Source organism: Enhydra lutris, unplaced genomic scaffold, assembly GCF_002288905.1.
Source record: "Enhydra lutris kenyoni isolate GAN:26980312 unplaced genomic scaffold, ASM228890v2 scaffoldscaffold17, whole genome shotgun sequence".
NCBI classification, from domain to species: domain Eukaryota; kingdom Metazoa; phylum Chordata; class Mammalia; order Carnivora; family Mustelidae; genus Enhydra; species Enhydra lutris.
The window spans coordinates 40,988,966-41,010,514 of record NW_019154101.1 but is presented as its reverse complement, the minus strand read 5'-3'; the positions used below and the strand labels follow the sequence as shown (position 1 = coordinate 41,010,514).

Sequence of the window (21,549 nt, the reverse complement as noted above, 5' to 3'; positions counted from 1 at the left end):
AAAAGAATGCAGAGAGGTGGCTCCAGAGCAGGACACAGTGACAAGTGTCATGGGTGATCAATAGTTTACAGGCAAGGAAAGAGGTGGAAGAGAAGCAGAGACTGTTTTTCTTCAAAACAAATCTCCTGAAATGATGCGATCGTGTATAAACTGCACAGCAACAAAAGCTAAAGGGGTACCTTACACCATATGCAGAAATTAACTCAAAATGGATCACAGATCTAACTGTAAGAACTAAACCTATAAAACTCTTACAAGAAAACATGGGGAAAAGGCTCATGACACTATCTCTGGCAAGGATTTCTTGGATAGGATACTAAAATCACAGGCAACAAGAGAAAAAATAGATACATTAAACTTCATCAAAAGTATAAAATTTCTGTTTATCAGCAGACACTATTTACAGAGTGAAAGGGCAACCCAGAGAATGGGAGAACATGTTTGCAAATCATATATTTTATAAGGGATTAATATGCAGCATATATAAAGAACTCCTACAAATCAACAACAAAAACAACCCAATTCAAAAATGGGAAAAGGACTTGAATAGATATTTCTCCAAAGAAAACATGCACAACAAGCACATGAAAAGATGCTCAACATCATTCACCCATAGGAAGACGCAAATCAAAACCACATTAAGATACCACTTCACATCCACTAAGATGGCTATCAGAAAGGAAGGAAAGAAGAAAGGAAAGAAAAGAACAGTGTTGGCTAGAATGCGGAGAACTGGAACCTTTGCACACTGTTGGTAGGAATGTAAAATGGTGCAACTGCTATGGAAAACAGTATGGAGGTTCCTCAAAACAAAACAAAACAAAACAAAAAACAAAAATGGAATTAACTGTTAGTTCTAGCAACTCCACTTTTGGGTGTATACCTACAAAGAACTGAGTGAGATATCTGTACACTCGCATTCACAGCAGCATCACTCTCTCAATGGCCAAATGGTGGAAGCAACACAACTGTCCACTGAGGGATTCACGGATAAACAAAATGTCACATATTCCTAGAGTGGAATATTATTTAGCCTTAGAAAAGAAGGAAATTCCGACAGATGCTACAACCCAGATGAATCTTGTGGACATTATACTAAGTGAAACACACCAGTCACAGAAGAACAAATACTACAGAATTCCAATTATATGAGGTAGTTGGAGTCATCAAGTCCATTGAGACGGAAAGTAGAATGGTGGCCGCTGGGGGTTAAGGGAGGGGGGAATAGGAAGCTGTAACAGGCACAGGGCTCTGGTTTTACAGGATGAAGTTTTCTGTGGATGGGTTGTAGCAATGACAGCACAACCATAGGACTATATCTTATACCACCAACTGCATACTTAAAATGGTTAAGGTGGTAAATTTTATATGTACTACATTCTTCTGTGAAAATAACTTTTAACTGTAAAACTAAAAAGCTAATCTATAAAAAGTTCAACCCTCCTCATTAGCACCACCCATATGAACAATGCATTCCTAGACCTGAGAAGGGCCTGTTGTCCTGGCCCCTGGACTCTCCCCAGTCTGCTCTGCCTTCACTGACATTCCCAGACAAAGCCTTCTGCCTGGCCCATCCCCCAGGACCAGATCCATCCCAGACTACCTGTATTCCTAAGGCCCCCCTGTCTAAGCACTAATGTTCCACAATCACCTGTAACTTGTCCTAAAAGGAACAATGCACATGTCAGTGGTCTCTCTGCTGGGTGCTGATGGACTGCACACTGCTCTGAGCTGGAGCCCTGAATTTAGGAATATGATACCAACAGTAACACTATTTAACATAACACAGCAAGTTAAAAAAAAAATGCCAACTGCGTTGACTGAGATCTTCTTTTCTATCTCTTGCATTCACAAGCAGGTATCACTCATCATTAGCAATGTCCACATTGAGCCTCCTAACGAAGTCCTTCAGAGGTATTCCTTGAGGATCATAAGGTAAACATTCCAATTAAAAACAAGTCAATATGGGGCGCCTGGGTGGCTCAGTGGGTTAAGCCTCTGCCTTCAGCTCAGGTCATGATCTCAGGGCCCTGGGATCGAGCCCCACATCGGGCTCTCTGTTCAGTGGGGAGCCTGCTTCCTCCTCTCTCTCTCTCTGCTTGCCTCTCTGCCTACTTGTGATCTCTCTCTGTCAAATAAATAAGTAAAATCTTTAAAAAAAAAAAACAAGTCAACGAATAGAAGAGTTGCTCAACAAATTCAGATCTGACTAAAATGCTGGCTTGTGTTCAAAATGTGCATCTCCTTGGGTCGGGCCATATGACAGGCACTCAACAATGAGAAGCATGTCCATCTGGCTTGTTCTTCAGCCCTGTCTTATCCTCTGTCTCATCCCTAAGTCAACGTGACATGGGCATAAACACATCTCCACCTAGAGAAAATATCCCCAAGTTCAATGTTACCATGGAGGCCACTACCCAGCACAAGACAGGTTGGGTTCCAAACATTGCCTTGCCAATTTCTCTCTCTCTCTCTCTCTCTCTCTCTCTAATGCAACATTGAGCTTTAATGTCAGGAAAAATGGGCACATTCCCAGGGCAAGCCTCGCAGTCTAGTTTCTCTCATGATGTGCTGGGGTACAGAATGTAGAGCCTACCTGCCTTACAGAAATAGTTTTGCAGGAAAATGGAGTTGACATCCACTTAGAGATTTCAAGATGAATTTGCCCCTGAGGAAGTGAACAAGGGTGCACACCCTGGAGGCATTACTGGTGGACACTTTGACCTGGGCAGTGGGGGAGGGGTAGGCTCAAGAGCAAGGATGGGTTCCAGGTGGACAGAGGACCAGGTGGTAAGAGAAGGAAGTGAAGGCAGGAGGAGATGGGAGAGGAAGGGGTGAGATGCTGAGGAGCAGATGCGAGGACAAAGTTAACAGGTAAGCAGGACAGCTCCTTGGTATCTGTAGCAAACGAGCCCTGGAGTAGACCATGGCAGGAGTAGGGACAGCATGTCTTGTTCTTCTCTGTGCCTCTGAACCAAATATGTCTGAAGTTGGCGGTGAGGGCATGAAGGGGCATGGGCAGAAGCTGCATTTTCTCTGGTCTCCTTCCTCCTTGCTCATCCTTCTCTTTATGGTATATTCTACAATCCCGGCCACCATTTTTTGCTCACACCCGCTCACCTATACAGGTACACACACATGTACACACACACACGATCAAAGGCAGGAGGAAAGAAGTAGGACGCTAGGGCTGGAGGGACAGTCATGGAACCACCTATGTCCAGAGTGTGCAGTACAAAGAGGACATGGGAGTGAGGTAAAGAGGCAAGGGGTAGAAGGAGTATGTCCTTAGCCCCACCCCCACCTGTTTGAGCATCTGCTCACGGGCTGAAAGATGTGTCAACTAGAGACTTTCAGTCCAGCCATGCTCTGGGCAGAATCCACTACCGCCTCCCAGCCTGTGAAGAGATACTACTGGTTCTCTCATGAGTCTCACCCAGCTTCCAGCATTTGCATTACTACCATTTTCCCCTCTCTGCCATTCTGCAGTTCCATGCGATCTTACTGGGGACTCTGCTGTGAAAGAAGGCTGCCATCTTGGAGTTGACTGTCACATGGCATACACAGAACACCCAACAGGAGAGCTGGCCCAAGCAACCACATGACAGGGAAGGTGGGAGGGTAAGTCAGTTTGAAAAGAACTGGAATATGAAATACACTTTCTTAGTACCGTCCAGTTTCTATGAAGACTGTCCTCCTTGGATCCTGGACTTTCACACTTCAATACCCATTTTAAGACAGTAGCTTATCCCTCAGAACCATATTAAAAAATAGATACAAAGCCAAGTTTAAGCACGAAAGAGATTTCTTTTTATTATCAAATATACTTTCACTGGGAGCCATTTCTCCTCTAATCAGAAGTTTGACTCTCTTAACATATTTTATTTTTTTATTAGCCAATGGATTCATTCTGTGATAAAGGCACTCTTTTCCCAGAACTACGTTTCAAAATTTTCTTGCTTAAAAGATTCATGCTTATTTTAAAACCAAGAGGGGATTAAGAAAGTCTGGCTTTTGGAGGACAGGTATCCAAATATCCCAAACTGCCCAGCTATTGCCATAAATTCAATCCAGAAATATTTATTGATCACTTACTACATTCTTGGAACTGTACTAGCTAACCATAGAGTTACAGTAGTGAACAACGTTATTATACACTCACTACAGAAAGATGAAAACAATACAAATGCTGGGATTAGATGGTAGTAAACACTGCATTTGTGAGTATACTAAAACCAGCGAATTGTATGCTTAAAATTTTGAGTGGATTTCTGGGTATGTGAATTTTATCTCAGTATAAAGTCATTTATTAAAAGCCCTATGGGTGTGTACTGAAGAGAGCCAAAAGGTACTATATGCTTTCCTATGATAAGCATTCAATAAATGTTTTGTAAAGAACACAATCAGCTGTAGTTTAATTAAAACAAAGTATCTACTTGGAAAAACAATATATATCTATAACCTTGGTCATTACTGTAGTTGGCATTATCATTCAAACTGTAAGTGCCCTTATGAGTTCAGCCCTGTTAAATTCACCTAAAGCTTAGTTAGCTGTTTACTTCTGTTGGTCCAGCTTATGGCATAGCATGAGCTGAGCAATTATACAAGATTTGTCCCGATTACTCAGAAGCCCGCCTTTCAGTTGACTTCATGTTGTAGAGCCCTGGCCAGAGCCCGAGGGACTTTGGCTCTTCCAAACCAGTTCAGCTAAGACTTCCAGCCACCAAGCATGGCCACCGTAACCTTCTCTGTTTTCCTGCTGCTTAACGTAGCTCCACATGAACGGATGGAAAGCTAGAATATGCTGTAGGCAGATCTGTATCGCCCACTTATGACTGTGACTAACAGAATCTTGTCCTTGGCTGTCTTGTTCCATTGCAACATGAACTTCCTCATGAGACTAATAGCTTCCTCATGGCACCAAATATGTTACTGAAACACACCAGAGATCCAGTAAATGTTGTTTTTGTTTTGTTGATTTTACCAATTCCCTGCATTCACTTTCAGGAAGAATACTGAAAGCCATCATTTAGCCATTTCTCAGTTATTCTAGAACACACTAAAATTACAATATCATAAACCCTCTAATATTGGGTTATACTGCTAAATATACTGAACATACAGTAATTATATAAATGTACAGTAGAATGTCTCATGTTATTTTTACCTTCTTGAATTTAATTTTCCTAAAGTCTAGGATCCCCTGTGTTCTACAACAATGTAGGGAATATAATTTTAAGAGATTTTTTAAAAATTCTGGATTGCCCACAGAATCTATAAAGCTGCTTGCCCCTATTCTAAATAGTCCAGGTTGCTGAGCTTTTTGAGTTCTTCTGCCTACTTTTTCAATGTCTTGTCTCTTCATTTACTTCATACCACTATCCAATGACTGTCTCAAGCAGCTAGTCTACTCTCTTTTAATTTGCTGCTTCAGTTCTATCCTAGGTAAAACATGTCTGTCTGTAAGCATATATTTCTGTGTGTACAAAAAGAAGAGAAATTAAGGTGTGGAAAGAGAATAAATAGAAAATAATTGTGAAATTCCAGAAAACTATTTACTTATTTATTTATTTATTTTTAAAGATTTTATTTATTTATTTCACAGATAGAGATCACAAGTAGGCAGAGAGGCAGGCAGAGAGAGGAGGAAGCAGGCTCCCTGCTGAGTAGAGAGCCTGATGCGGGGCTCGATCCCAGGACGCTGGGATCATGACCTGAGCCAAAGGCAGAGGCCAAACCACTGAGCCACCCAGGAGCCCCCAGAAAACTATTTAAAAGCTGACAGCTGGGATGCCTGGGTGGCTCAGAAGTTGGGAGTCTACCTTCGGCTCCAGTCATGATCTCCAGGTTCTGGGATCGAGTCCCATGTCGGGCTCCCAGCTCAGTGGGGAGTCTGTTTCTCCCTCTCCCTCTCCCCCTGCCCTTCCCCCTGTTTGTGAGCTCTCTCTCCCCATCTGTCTCTGTATCTCTCTCAAACGAATAAATGAAATCTTTATAAATAAAAAAAAAATAAAACCTAAGGGTTTATGGACGCATTAAAAAATATTCAATATCACTATTGATCAGGGAAATGCAAATCAAAACCACAATGAGATAGCGCCTCACACCACTCAGAATGGCTGGTATCAAAAAGACACGAAATAACAAGTGTTGGCAAGGATGTGGAGAAAAAGGAACCCTCGTGCACTGTTGATGGGAAGGCAAACTGGTACAGCCACCCTGGAAAACAGTATGGAGGATCCTCAAAAATTAAAAAGAGAAATACTGTATGATCCAGTCCCTTACACTACTGGGCATTTACCCAAAGAAAACAAAAACACTAATTCAAAATATTTACACTCCTATTTACAGCATTATTTACAACAACCAAAATACAGAAGCAAACCAAGTACTGGACAGATGCATGGATAAAGAGAATGTGATATACATATATGTCTATATCTATGCCTATGTCTATGTATATATACACAAGGGAATATACACAAGGGACAATTACTCAGCCATTAAAAAAAAAAAAAGGATGAGATCTTACCATTTGCAACAACGTGGATGGACCTACATGTGTTATGCTAAGTGAAATAAGTCAGAGAAAGACAAGTACCGCATGATCTCACTTACATGTAGAATCTAAAAAAAACAAAGTAAATGAACAAACAAAACAAACAGACTCTTAAATACAGAGGACAAACATGGTTGCAGAGGGCCAGTGAGTGGGGGGATAGTTAAAACAGATAAAGGGAAGTAAGAAGTAGAAACATCCAGTTATAAATAAGTAAGTCACAAGGATGAAAAGTACAGCATAGGGAATATAGTCAATAACAGTGTAATAACTTTGTATAGTGACACACGGTAACTACACTTGTCATGGTGAGCACTGCATAAGGCACGGAATTGACAAATCACTATGCTGTACACCTGAAACTAATATAATATTGTATGTCACTATACTTCAATAATAATTTTTCTTAATTAAAAAAAAAACCCTAACTGTTCAGAATAGTCATCTTTGGTAAGTGAGTATTAGGAAACTTTAAACTTCTACTTGAAAGAATTTTGTAGGTTTCTTTTTTCAATTTTTTTACGAGTCTATTGTAATTCATTTAATAAAAATGATTTTATGTTATGTTTTTATTATTTTATATTATGCCTTATAATATTGTGCTATTACACTTTCACTTTCATATTATTATTACCCAAGCACATAATCTAATCTGTAAGTCAGGATCCACATTTTTTGGGAAGAAGACTGAGAAAAATCTCTTGAGAGTAAAAAGCAAGGTCAACGAGTCACCTGGGGCGATTCAGAGATTTGGCACTGACCTCTGGCTTCAAACCCCTTTCCAGATACTTACTAGCTGCTTGACTTTAGACAAGTCCTATTTTTATGATTATTACTCTTATCAGTAATTAGTATTTCTAAAAAAAAAATAGTATTTCTGAGATAAGTAACAAAAATGATATTTGTTACACATGTTCACTGATCACTAACCTGTACCCATGCATTCTGCTGAGGGTACTGCAAACATTACCTTTATTTTGTCTTTACCACAACCTGGTGCAGAAGCCCCGTCATCCCCCTCAGGCATTGCCCGGACCGAGACTCCAGGCAGCGACTATCCAGGCGGGTGGGCAAGGTGGTCTGAGTCTGGGTCTTCTCTTCCAGGCAATACAGCCTCCCTTTAGGAGTATTCGTTTCTGCCTTGGCCCACTGAAAATCGTAAGATCATTAATATTCATCTCATAGGGTTATTAAAATAACTAAGTCAGGTAGTAGATGTGGATGCCTCATAAACTCCAACGGACTTTTAAAATGTGATTATTGTGATAATTATCAGCATAATTATTATTATGGCCTCTTGTACTGGATTCACCCTGACTTTCTAGTTACTGGCAGTACTCTAGTGAGGCAAATAAAGTACATTGAGTGACATGTTAAGTCATGCTGTGAGCAGTGATTCAGAATAGCCTAATTGATAAGTATCCTAATATCACCAGCATTTAAAAGATTTCATCAAAAATATTAAACAGGAGGGGCGCCTGGGTGGCTCAGTCAGTAGAGCATCTGACTCTTTGTTCCATCTTGGGTCATGATCTTGGGGTCATGCAGTTGAGCTCCACGTCAGGCTCAGTGCTCTGCCCAGAGTCTACTGGAGAGTCTCCCTCTCCCTCTCCTTCTGCCCACATCCCCCGCCCCCTGCTCACACCACTCGCTCTCTCTCTCTCCCCCTCCTTCTCTCTAAAATAAGATCTTTCGTAAAAAATATATTAAAGAGTATGTTTTTCCTTAAGTAAAAATTCTCCTTTAGGAAGGCTTAAATCTTCATGAGTCAAGCAATGAACTCCAATGAAGAATTCAGATAAAATACCAAAACAGATTCCAGAAGATGAAAGAGATCAAAGGAGTATATTGGAAGAGTAAAACCCACACCCTAAGGACAAAGGACATACACATACAAACAAAAATAACCCTTTGAAATCACAGCTGGAAATGTGTCTTCCTCTTGGCATCTCTGTTGAGAAGCCATGCCTTGGCTGTCGCACACATTAAAAAAATAACACACCCCCACAAACACATCCAGATGTTCACGAATATTCATGATGTGCTTCCAATTTGGTTTGCGCTTGCCCTTGATTTATTTTTGATTAAGTTCCACCAGCTTCTGCTGGGGCCCATGAGATGGATAGCACTGCCGTAGCACAAATTTAGAGAATCTTTGTATGGTAAATAATTGCAGAAAGTCTCTCAAACTATCCCTTATAAATAAATGATTTGTGCACAAAGCTCAGAACAGCCAGACATGGAGAAACTGGCTTAGTCCTGAGCCTGAACTCGAATGTCATTGCTGCAGTTGATAAATTAAACCTCCAGGTCTACTACCCAGGCTGTTATGTCAGAGAGTTAAAAAAAAGAAAGAAAAAAGCTAGAAACTACTGTTCTCTTTTGAGTAGTATAATGGGACATGAAAGGAAATGGAGATGCATTTTCCAAAGCCACCAAATTAGTTTGTGTCCTTCCAGATACCCAAATGGTTGAAAAGCCAGAAGCCTGACAGGATCAGCTGCGTTGAAGACATCAGCTCAACATTGTACCATCTTGCTTTCTTCTACTTAAAATAAAATTCCTAAAACTTCCAAATTGAAGGAAAGGCAGCTCCAGATTAATGAAAAAAAATTATATATATGTATGTATGTATATATATATATATATACACACACACACACATACATACACATACATACTGCTGAAATGGGTGTAATGATGATTTTTTTTTTTTTAAAGTAGGCTCCACACCCAGCTTGGATCCTAACACAGTGCTTAAACTCAAGACCAGGAAATCAAGACCTGAGTCAGCCTCTTAACCAACTGAACCACCCAGGCTCCCCTGTGATGTTTTTCTTAGAAGAAGAGGCTCAGATCAATATGATGTGGGAAACAGAGGCACAAGGAAATGCAGATAAAACTTAACGTCCTTATAACCTGCAGCCCGTTGGCAAATCCTTGAGGTGGGCAGCGTGTAACCTTCCTCCAGGAAGCTCCCAACCACCTTCCTGTTAATGCTTTGCTGGAGAGAAAAACAACCCCATTTGACAAAGATAGGCCTCAGACATCCCTAGAGTCTTCTTTAGCATTTGAAATTCCTTTTGGAATGTCCCTTATCTTTACTTCCCCCCAACTCCAAATTATATAATCACTTGCTCCTCACAATCCCAGATCAATAGGCAGCAGGCAGCAGCCTCTTTCTGCCCATGGATTCTGCCCACAGGTCCTGGCCCCTTGACTTAAAATTCATTCTTGACCATACGCTCTGGACCTCACCAACATTTCAAAACTACATCAAATATACAGGGCCCAAGCCTCTCTGTCCTCACTCAGGCCGGTATAGTGGAACTACATTGAGACTGGTCTAAAGTCTGGACCAACGGGTTAGGAGGCTAAGGGCCACTGTGCGTGGCGACACCAGCAAAGGCTCCTGGTTTGGCCCCAGGTGACTCCCTGTCTGGGCCCTGTCCCTGTCTAATCTCATTTCAGACCCTCAACACTAAACAGAGCCTAGAAGGACAGGTGGGCCGCTTGGCCTGAGATACTCAGTCTTCACCAGAGGCCTTAAATTTAGACCTTTGATGATGACATCATTATAGGCATTATAGATCCAGCCACAAAACCCACTCAGGCCCTGAAAATAAACATGCATCACACTCCTTTACATTGTGTCTGAAGGCAAGACCATACTGCCGCTAGCATGCTACAAATTCACACGTTTAAACAGCCAATAATTCCCTTGGCATATGCACAAATAAATTACATGGCACTCTCCCATGTTAAAAGTGCTTATGTGTTAAATGTAAACATATGGATGCCACTACAGTTTTGGGGACCTGATGCTGACATCCCAGGGCTCCAGCAAGGCACATGGCGGGGGCGGGGGGGGGGGGGGCACGGTGTTCACTCCACTATGAAACGTCCAGATTCCAAAAACAGGAATGCTCCTTTCCCCTCCCAAAGGCTGGCCACACCCTCCCAAACCCAGATTCTGCCATCAAAGTGGCCTCACTGACTTGAATTCCTTGGCTTTTTGCCCCAGTTACTGCCAATGTGATTAACATTTAGGAATTCTCTGTTGTATGTAAATGAAAACAACCACGAAGCTCAGACTTCTTTCCCTTTCTGGCAAACATTTTTATTCTGAGTAAGATGCTATTTTGGTTTTTAACCCCCTAGGTATATTGTGTTTTATAAAACGCAAACAAATGAAACAGTAATTTCTCAATGCTCAGGAGCAAAAAAGAAGCTGACGCCATTGAACCTTATTTGAAAGACCTGATGAAGACCTCCCACCTTGTAGATGCTTATATCACATATGACGCACCTAAACTGTTCCCAAATTATACAAGAGTCGACCGAGGTTTCTAAGTGTAAAAGGACAGATGCATAACTAAATGACAAGCGGCCCAGGATGCCGAGATCCAATCTGGCAGCCCAGAGATCGGTTCCTGCCCATCCGTGTTAGCGCGGTGCAGTGCACAAAAACGCTGACTAAATTGCTACTGGGCATCGGACGATAAATGCGACTTTGTCTGAGAGGAGCCAGAGCAGAGAACTGTATCACCATGGGGCTTAAGACACAATGCCTCAGTGTATTTTGTCATCAAGTATGTGAATCGCGCAGCAGAGCGTAGCTCAGACCCAAGGTCTAATGCCCACTGTTTTTGCCTTCAATCTGCAAATCACCAGTAGCTCCAAGCTGGCAAGCCCTATCCTTGAAGACAAAATGAAACCAAACAAAAACAAATGCTTTTCAGAGCAATGGTTGGGCTTTAGCAATGGAATATCTAAACTCGGGACACTCTGCCACACAGATCACACTGCCGTCCTTTGCAAGAGAGAATACGGGTCCAAGGAGAACATTTGCCTTCTGAGCTTCCACACTCCTGGGGTGGGCCGCATTCCCTCCGGACACCTGCAGTCTGTTCACGCAGGTGGGGGTGACCTCGCCTTCCCTCATCACTTCCTGGAATCCTCAGGCAGCACAGGAAACCTGCTTTCCACGTGTTTTGCTGTCTCTAGCAAGTAACAAAAGAGAAGTCAATAAAACAACACACCCCACTCTCTCCCCCTTCCCAGACAGAGTTTGGACTAAGTCTGCCCATGTGGAACCACAAGTTCACCTTGACCCAGCAGCCAGCTGTTGCAAAATGGCAATTATTTTTGTTTTGTCTTGTGAACGGTGATGAATCAGAACATCCTATCTTTCTGTATCATTAATAATCCAAGGACCTGAGAAAGCAGACCATGCATCTTTTTCTCCACATCATTTAGATCTTAGGTTTCAGCCACAGTAAACTTCGTGTAATTGCCTTAAAGGCCACATTTTCTCTCCTAATTTTTGATCTTTGCAAAAACTGGAACCTCTGTCTTAAGTTCTTCTGCACTGTCCACCCCACCCCAAAATCAAGTTAACCTTCTACATCCTTAATGAGTGGGCCTGGGTATCACCTCTCACAGGAAGTCTTTTCTGACTTTCCTACCCTGGGCCAGGGGCTCTTCCCTGTACCCCAGCATAGCATTTTTATAATCTGTTTACTTGTCTAATGCCCCCAACTAACCTGTGACCTCTTTGTGAATAGGGAAAACATCTTTTACTGGTCTTTCTAGAAAGGCAAAATCTCAGATATAGGTTAATGTTCATAAATTATTTAAAAATAATTATATAATAAATGAACTCAACATATACTAATCACACACCTCTTACACACCAGGCACTGTTCCCTATGTTGGGATGCAGAAGTGACCAAAACAGACCAACAAAAATCCCTGAACTCAACATGGATTTGCCAGGAAGGGACTGAGGGAACTTGGCGGGGTTGTTAACTATGTCCTGTATCATGCTAGAGTGTGCATGGCATGGATACATTCTCTTGACAAAATCATACAGCTGACAACTGTACATTTCAATATGCAAAAAGAACTCTGCAAAAACAACGATAATCAAGTGGGCACGGGGAGTAAGGGTAACATAAGGATGTTGAAATGCTAACAACTGTAGAAGCTGGGTAAGAGGCACGGAAGTTTGTTACAATATGCTGTTTATGTATGTTTAATATCAAAAAGCTAAATAACCTGTGTACTCCTGTGAATACATATTAATGAAGCATGAGTAACGGATAGTCTTCAGTGGTACCAGAATGGTTTTGAACTAGGAATAGGAAGGAAAGAAAAGAAATGAAGTTACAGGCATTCCTCATGATGTGCAAGGTGCTTTATAGCAATTTTCTCACTTAATCCTCACAATACCTTTATGGGATATTTTTACCCCCACTGTATAGATGGGAAAGCTGAAGCTGAGGGAGGTTATCCAACTTGCCAGGTAAACACAACAGCCACATCCAGGCCCTGAGTCCAACAGGGTTTCCCTTTGCTGCTGCACCAAGTGGCGGTGGGGGCTGGGACTCCCACTGGGGCTGGGGCAGTGCAGTCTGAGGAAGGGCTGAGAAGAACCTCTAGTCATGACAGATCCCACTCTTCATGCCTCTAATGAGGCCAGAATTACATCTGAAGAGATTAGACTATTAAAATTTCAAGGAACGGGGCGCCTGGGTGGCTCAGTCATTAAACGTCTGCCTTTGGCTGAGGTCATGATCCCAGGTTCCCTGGAATCGAGTCCCACATCAGGATCCCTGCTCCACAGGAAGCTGGCTTCTCCCTCTCCCACTCCCTCTGCTGTGTTCCCTCTCTCGGTGTGTCTCTCCCTGTCATATAAATAAATAAAATCTTTAAAACAATTTTTTTAAATTTCAAGGAACAATAATTACACCCCAGAACTCTTCCTATACCATCAGCAGCAGCTGTGACGTCACATCTGTCTGTTATAATATGCGATATTTTCACTTACACCCCTGGTCCCTGAAGACCTGCGTTGAGTCTCCACCTGGGCTCCCATTTCCTGGTGCACACGTAGAGGGGATCACGACTAGCACAGAGCTCAAGCTGGGCTTGGGCTGACATTTGTCAATGGCGTCCCCCTGTAAGTAAGGAACTCCTTCGTCATGGCTGTATTGCACCGACAACCACACACACTTGTTTTCTGTCCACACCCAGACAGACTCAAAACCTCACAGATGCTGAGGAAGCTGATATGGCCGGTCATAACGGCCCACCTTGCCTGTGTCCCTCTCCTGGCCGCTGTGTCACTTTGACAGATGTCGGACTTAGCATCACTAGAGATGGGCCCATTATGGACTTGGAAAGCTTTACCATTTCCAAATGCAGACTTGCCCAGCCAAAATAACAGGCAGTGCTCAGGGACGTGCCAAATGTGTGGAAATACGGGCAGCTTCCCTGCTGTACACAAGCACTCATGTCCCAGTCCCCAACAGAGGCAAAGGCTCGGGTCCAGACACACTGTTCCTTTAGGGCCTGTTTGGTGCTCAATAAAAACTCTCCATAGTTATAAATTTGAATCATAATCCCTGTTTATACTATTGAACGTTCACCCATCTGTACTCTCTGTTGCCTTCATCTAAACCAATCGGCCCCGCAAACACTTTATCAAAGAAGTGCTTTATGCTAGTAGGGAGCCGGGTGATTAGGTCCTGGAAAAGTAGCTTGATATTCAGTCCAGAAAGTTAATTACTAACATAATTATCAAAACCTTATATTTTTCAGGGTTAAGTCAAGCATCGCTGACTAAATGGGCAGGGTGCCTTTTTGGTTGGTTGGTTCTCTGGTTGACATGTAATTAGCTCTTAAAGACAACACATTTCTTTTTTTTTTTTTTTTTTTTTTTTTTTAGAGAGAGAAAGAGGGAGAACAAGCACAGGCAGACAGAGTGGCAGGCAGAGGCAGAGGGAGAAGCAGGCTCCCTGCCAAGCAAGGAGCCCGATGCGGGACTCGATCCCAGGACGCTGGGATCATGACCTGAGCTGAAGGCAGTTGCTTAACCAACTGAGCCACCCAGGCGTCCCAACAACGCATTTCTTGACTTTTAAAGCCAAACACAAATATCTAGATACCTATTCTATCTATAGAACATTCCCCCAATTGCCAAAATTCACCAAGAGAATCTGAAATGAAATGAAGTCATAAACTGACTCAACCCATAGTTCAAAACTCTGTATTTAAGGCTGTCTCTGAATGATTTTTCTACAGCAGACACAACAAACTTAATGCTACTTTTTTCTGTATAAAAGGCAGAGAACCTGGGGGGCTCAGTAGGTTAAGCATCAGACTCTTGATTTCTGCTCAGATTGTGATCTCAGGGTCATGAGCTCAAGCCCCATGTCTAGCTCTGAGCTGTGTGGAGCCTGCTTAGGATTCTACCCAACCCCTACTCCCTCTATTCCCCCAGTCTCCCCACTCTAGCTGTCGTGTTCTCTTGCTAGGGGGGGAAAAAAAAGCTGTAGGCTTCCACTGTACTCCTCTTACTGCTTTTGGTGGATTATTTCTTTTCCAAACCACCTCAATTCAGCTTTCACTGGACTGCTTATGGACACCAAAAGGCATATAATGTTGCAGGTCCTCAGACACAAAGCTGCTCCAACAGTAAAATGGGGAAGAAGTTTGTCTACTTGTCTGAAAGTGGAAAAATATGCAATAAAATAATGAAAAATAACATAACATAAAGTAAAATAATGCAATAAAAGAAGCATTATGGACTGAAAGTTTCAGCTTCTCAAGAAAATGAACTCTCTCTGTGATGAGCTAACCACCATAGGACAGAACTTGCAATATGTTGCCAGTGTTGCATAGGTGGCCTGAAAGAATGATAGATGACCTTAAAGCATATCTCAAACAGACTTCTAGACTCTCCTGAACTATGTGAATGACATATGGGACACATGGCATCTAACCTGGCATTTAGTAGTTCAAGAGCTCCCCTTGACCATTCCAACTTGCCTGGAATTTCATAGAAAGGACTCTGAATATGCCCATCTGGGATCTTACTTTTTTCATGAACTACTGTTTAAAGGATGAACAAAGTTTCCAGCCTGGCTCGAATGAGCTCCCATCAATTTTACCCACCACCACATTCCTGCACCTTGGATGAGAACTAATTAAGCTCATGTGGTGGTTTTTTTTTCCCCCCAGACTGTCTTTTGCAGCTCTGGAACAGAGCACACCAAATTAAGCCCATCTGTCTAAATGGGAAGAAGTTATTTATCCCACTGCCAACCAGGCTTTCTTTCCTACGCAGATGCTGCCTTCCAAGGTTCCTAAACACCTTGCGGTGGTGATGGTAACTCCAACTCAACCAGCTAGACTTCTGGGAGAGCAACTGCATCAAGGATCACGCACCAATACATAGCAACCATTTCCTTGCAAGGCAAAATATCCAAAGAAGCCACAAAGCATGCTACCAGACTATCATTCAAGGTCAAAATTACAATATCCAAGAGTTAAGTTGTTCAGCGGCAATCTTGCCCCCCACAGAAAAGAGGGGTGGGGATTTAAGTCCTTTTTCATTAACGATGTCCCATTAAAAGAACCTAATTAATTTCAGTGGCATCTTCTGCCACACGAGGTTACTTCTGTTGAAAAGGAAGAAGCAACCCTCCCGTTCGCACAGGCCAGAGGACAAAGTCATAGGAAAGATGCCCTGGGCAATGATGATGCCCACACGCCCGCCTGGGCGCCGATGTCAGGCTCCCAGGATGACGGCTCTCAGCCCCCAACTGATGCTTCTCAGCTCAATCAACTCAACTGTAATAACTCCCACCACTGCTGACTGCTCAGAAAGCAAACAAAAAGGAAAGAGAATCAGTAAGTATCTGATAGTCATGATATACTGTTACTACTGACCTGAAGAATCTTCACTTAGGCTGAGTTAAGGAAAGAAATTAAAGTCCACAGGAACACCAGAGTCTCACTATAGAAGTGAAGAACGTTCACTTGCAGAAAACAGAGGTGCCTAAACTAGCTGGTGGGTCTGTTATGTAAGAGGTGCTTTATAACAGAAAAGAAGTTATTAATAAATGAATTCTTTGTTCTGAGTTTCTTAATTATTGCTTTTTCTTTAATGCCTACCCTAAGTAGATTTATGGAAATTAAATAAATAAATAAATAAAGACTTGATTGAATCAGCAGTTTTCAAACTGTTTTGAAAGGCAGAGAGACTTTTTTTTTTTTTTTTTAAGATTTTGTTTATTTATTTGACAGACAGAGATCACAAGTAGGCAGAAAGGCAGGGAGAGAGAGAGGAGGAAGCAGGCTCCCTGCCAAGGAGGAAGCCCGACTCCGGACTTGATCCCAGGACCCTGGGATCATGACCTGAGCTGAAGGCAGGGGCTTTAACCCACTGAGCCACCCAGGTGCCCCTAAAGGCAGGAGACTCTTATTCAAAACAGATCCATGTGGCCCTTCCTCCCTCACCAATATATAAAAGATGGTCAAAAAGGATTTGGTCTGGATGAGGAGACATTCCAGAAGGGGTCATGAGGTCAGCATAGTGAAATAAAACAATGTGAAAAGCACTGAACTAGAATGGATCTAAATAGAATATATGATTAAAATTTAAGTTAACAAGCACAGAAACATCAATAAGATTTTTTGTACCAAATGCACAACATGGAAACATTAGCACACATATGATTACAAAGAGAGACCTAAGCTATTTATTTACTATTTATCACATGCAAGTTCAAATGCAGCATTAATCCAAAATGGTCTTCATGAAACAGCCAAATGAATTTCAACACCCTGAGTATAAGGACAGAGCCATGAAAAATGGTGATAATGAAGGTCTTAATGACATGTAAGAACTATAATAAAATATTAAGTAAAAAAGCAAGAATTATATTGTTGACGTAAAAATGCCCAGAAAAACACTGAGCAGGGATCTACTAAAATACCAACACAGTAACTACCAAGTGAGAAATTAGGGTGGTTTCTGGCTTCTTCAAATTCTATTTTGTTTAAGGAAGGAAGGGAGAAAAGAAGGCAGGAAAAATCTAACCTAGACATTCTTTGGGCTTAGAGGCCATAAAAATGTAGTGTACACTGGCCAACAGTGAAAACACTTGTCACTTAAGTTAAAACATAAAATTCAGTCTTTCCATGACTATAAAGATTGGGTCGTGCCATCTGAGCCAACACCCAATTCATCTGATGGCCACAGAGCTAGATGATTTAGCCTCTGGGACCTGACCTTTGTACCCGGATCTAGCACCGCAGCTTACAGAGGGATGCTCCAGGCACAACCAGGACCGCTAGAAGGCCTGGAGGGCATGCGGGATCAGGGGCAGGACACGGAGCAGCCCCGCAGGCCAGAAGCATATTCCCAGACCCACCCACTCACCACATCCAGGTCCTGGGAAACCCGCCGCTTCCGGAGCTCCTCCATCCTCTCACACACATCGGAGAAACAGGTGTTGTAATAATCTGCATACTGCTGTGCCAGGTCATCGATGTTTCCCAGCGAGCCGTCCTGGGGGCGAGGAGAGTAGGAGGAAGACACAGGAAGAGAACAAAGGCAGTCAGTCCACCTGCAAAAATACCAACCGCTTCCCGTCCCCACTCTCCATGTATTTTCCCTAGTCACGGCTGGTATTCATTATGCTGTGAGCATGCGCCGGGCTAACTTTCACACGTGACACCTCTTAACCCTCAGGCTACCAGTTGAACGCCCGACCCGTTCCTCACTGTGCGGAGGAACACACAGTAGGCCACCGAAGCTGAGCGACCACCCAAGGGTTCCAAGGCTAACAAGCAGAGAAGCCAAGCCTCCAGCCCAGGAGTGCCTGGTGCTGAGGCCATGGTGTTGAACTCACACCTCTGCCTGCCTGGCAGGGCTCAGAAACCCTTAGGGGAGCACCTGCCGAGAAGGTGCAGGGGAGAGGCTCCCTAAGGCCCGATAGGTGGCTGTACCAGAACCTCCTGGGAAGATCCTGAGAAATTCTGCTACCAGGACCACCGCATTCCCAGAAATTCTCAGGAGAACCAGAGAACTGAGGACCCATGAGGGATGCTGCGTCTGAGACACACCTGTGCCACGCCCTCCTGGGAGACCCTTGAAAAGAGCACCCTATCCCTTCAGTTATTCCAAGAAATAGAAAAAACATGCAAGAAGAGCACAGGTTACCAGTTTACCTAGAGGAAAGCCGTTTGTGGCCTGAGCCACTGCTCTGGACCCCACCCTCCTGGGTCCGCACTCAGCTCTGCGACCCCTAACAGCTCTCGGCCAGAGGCGGGTTTCCTAATCTCCGGTAACTCTGGAGCACTGAGTACCTATGGCGCAGTGAGAACTAATGAAGGAACACAGTCCACCTGGCCCACAGGACTATTAGCTCCTAATATTCACTACAAGATAATGTTTCAGACTATAGTCTTCCCTTTGGGGAGTTGATGCCCAAATGCACATCTGAACACATTCACGAGGCCAAATGCTGCCTACATTTGTAAATTATGCCATTTGTTCTGTTCATTCATTCATTCATTCATTCAGAGAAACATTTCCCCTCCCCTTTTTACCTCCCAACCTGTCCTTTCTTTGGTATGAATAAATGGCGCTACCAAGACAACCAAAGAAACACAACTCGGAGCAAGCCTAGAAGGTGCCCACACGCGCCAGCTTACAGAGCACAGTCCTGTCACATCACACACAGCAATGCTTGTCTAAACCCGCCAGACACAATCCAATGCAAGCAGGGTGGGGTGGGGGCGGGGGGATTCAGAGTTCGCCCCCAAGGCTGTTTGCTGAAGACCTTCAGGCATTATCAAGAGGCCTGGGTCAGAGCGATCTCTATCCCATATCTGTGCATTCACCAGTTTTATGCAACCAGCGGACAGGCGAAAAAGAAAGAAATTATTTCTTTTTTTTTTTTAGAGGAAAAAAAAAAAAAACCCTCTTCCTTTTCCACCAGTAAAATGTTCTCCTTTGAGTTAATTGCCTCCAAATCCCAGTGCAGAGCTAGGGGCCAGAAGAACTCTTCCAAGACCAATAAGTTGCTTGAGTTTGAACATGTCTGGGCAAAAGTCATTCCCATTCGGTCCGCTGGTCCATCTGTCTATCTCAGACAACAGGCTGTAAGGACACAGTAGAGGAGCTGGGAGCCTAACCCCCTCTTTAGTAGGTTTACTGTCAAGTTTCCAATAGGGAAATATGACTAGTCAAGGTAAGAAATCCGCTGCTGGGCCTCTGAGGAAAGGTCTAGGGGTGGTCAGCCTGGTGGTCTTCGCTTGACTGCTGTCAAACTGCCTGGAACCAGAATCACAGGGGAGGAGGGAGGCCAGACCAGAGCATCTTAAGGTGATGCTCCTGCAATACAGCTTGATCAATCAAATTATGGTCCCACGGTTTGCCCTGACTCGCCTCAAATCAACCACACGAACCCTGTCCGTTTCCCCACTTTGTCTGTTCTGCCACGAACACAGCTACCAAAGTGACCTTGCTAAACAGAGCTGACCAGCTGTCCTTTCCCTGGGAATCACCCATGCTACCCTATCACCCGGTGACAAAATAAACCACCAGCTTGCCAGCCTGGACCTCAGGGCCCTTCACTTTACCTCTGCTCTCCCATCCCACTGGGCTGAGGGAGGAGCTTGGGCCCCCAGACAGGGAGGCCCAGGGCAGCCAGAAGAGCAACCAGCAGCTTCCTAGAGTGACCGCTTTCCCTTCAGAGTGGTCCTCTCCCAGCCCACCAACCTCAGCCCCAGCACCAGGAGAAACGAGTCCTGAATGCTGGCTATTCCTGGCAGCCCAGGCTAGGAGAATGAGAGCTCAGGGCCCGCTGCGGTGAGAGCTTGAGTCCACAGCCTGGCCAGCTGTCTTCTGTCAACCTAGCATTTCTGCTTATGCCCCAAAGAAATAAGTCCTCCGGGGCCCCCTCCTCTTCAAGACCCTTGGTTTCCTTAGTCCCCGCCCCTGGTATATACTGGAAAAGACCAAGGCACTCCCTTCAAAGTGTGCACTGGAAGGTGGGGGAACAGACTTGCAGCAACAGCACCCAAGAACCCCCTTCTCTGAGTGATTGTCTGGACCCGGCCACGGCCCACTGGGGTCCCCCACCGCTGGGGCGCCTGGCACCTCCTAAGCCTTTTAGAGTCATGTCAAGTCTCTTGAGAAGATGATGCTATCCTGTCTTCATCCAGAAATATCCACCTCCATCCATCCAGGGAGGGAAACATGCCTGCCACTTCTGACCAAATATAAAACCCACATCTTCTAATGCCTGAGTGCATCTGTGAGAGGCCTTACAGATTATAGCTGCACATCTTCCTATGGCTTGCTGTTCTTAAATGGAACTCAATCTCTCTCTCTCTCTCTCTCTTCCACAGAGGCACTAAGAATTGTTCTGTTCTAGCCAAGCCGCTCCAATTTTGAATTCTGGCTTCTCAAAAATAACCAGCTGAACTCTACAACTTAACACAGTCAACTGTCTTCTTGGAATAATTAAGTCCACTCCAAAAAAATTCTTAATTATTTACATAGCTTTGTTCAAATTACCTTCTGCCCCCTTTTCCCAAGTAACACCTTCAAAACCAACTGTTTGCTTCTCAAGGTTCCAAGCTGTCGATCAAAGGTTTTCTGCTACTAGTGAGCAAGTTTAAGTCCCTCTTTCTCAGTCCAAATTACTCAATTCCCCAATAACTTGGGGACCTGGAAAACATTTCTGTTGCTCATAAGAAAAAAGGCAGCTGCTCAACTCAATGTGGGCCAGAGACAGCAAACGCTTCACACCCTGAAACATGCTGCTCACCCACTCCTTACTCGGCGCTCAGCAGACAATAATTCAGACCAGAGTGGCACAGCTGCCTCTCTGTTTTCCCAAATTGCTTTCCAGATGTGCAAGAAGTCCCCCAAATTTCCATTTTCATCAGTTTTGATGACTTAAATGCCAAGAAAACCAAATGAATAAAAGAACATGTTTTGGGGCACCTGAGTGGCTCAGTCATTAAGTGTCTGCCCAGAGCCCTGGGATCAAGCCCTGCATCGGGATCCTCGCTCAGTGGGAGGCCTGCTTCTCTGTCTCCCATTTCCCCTGCTTGTGTTCCCTCTCCCACAGTGTCCTCTCTATCAAAAAAAAAAAAAAAAAAAAAAAAAAAAAAAAAAAAAA

At 43.7% G+C, this 21,549-nt stretch overlaps 1 protein-coding gene across 1 annotated transcript in view; it reads right to left on the bottom strand.

Annotated features, from left to right (window-relative positions):
- LOC111147785 (SAM and SH3 domain containing 1) overlaps positions 1 to 21,549 on the bottom strand; it is a 206,007-nt gene that overhangs the window by 137,301 nt on the left and 47,157 nt on the right. The window contains 1 exon segment of the mRNA XM_022504015.1: positions 17,793 to 17,921. Coding sequence (XP_022359723.1) covers positions 17,793 to 17,921 — 129 coding nt within the window.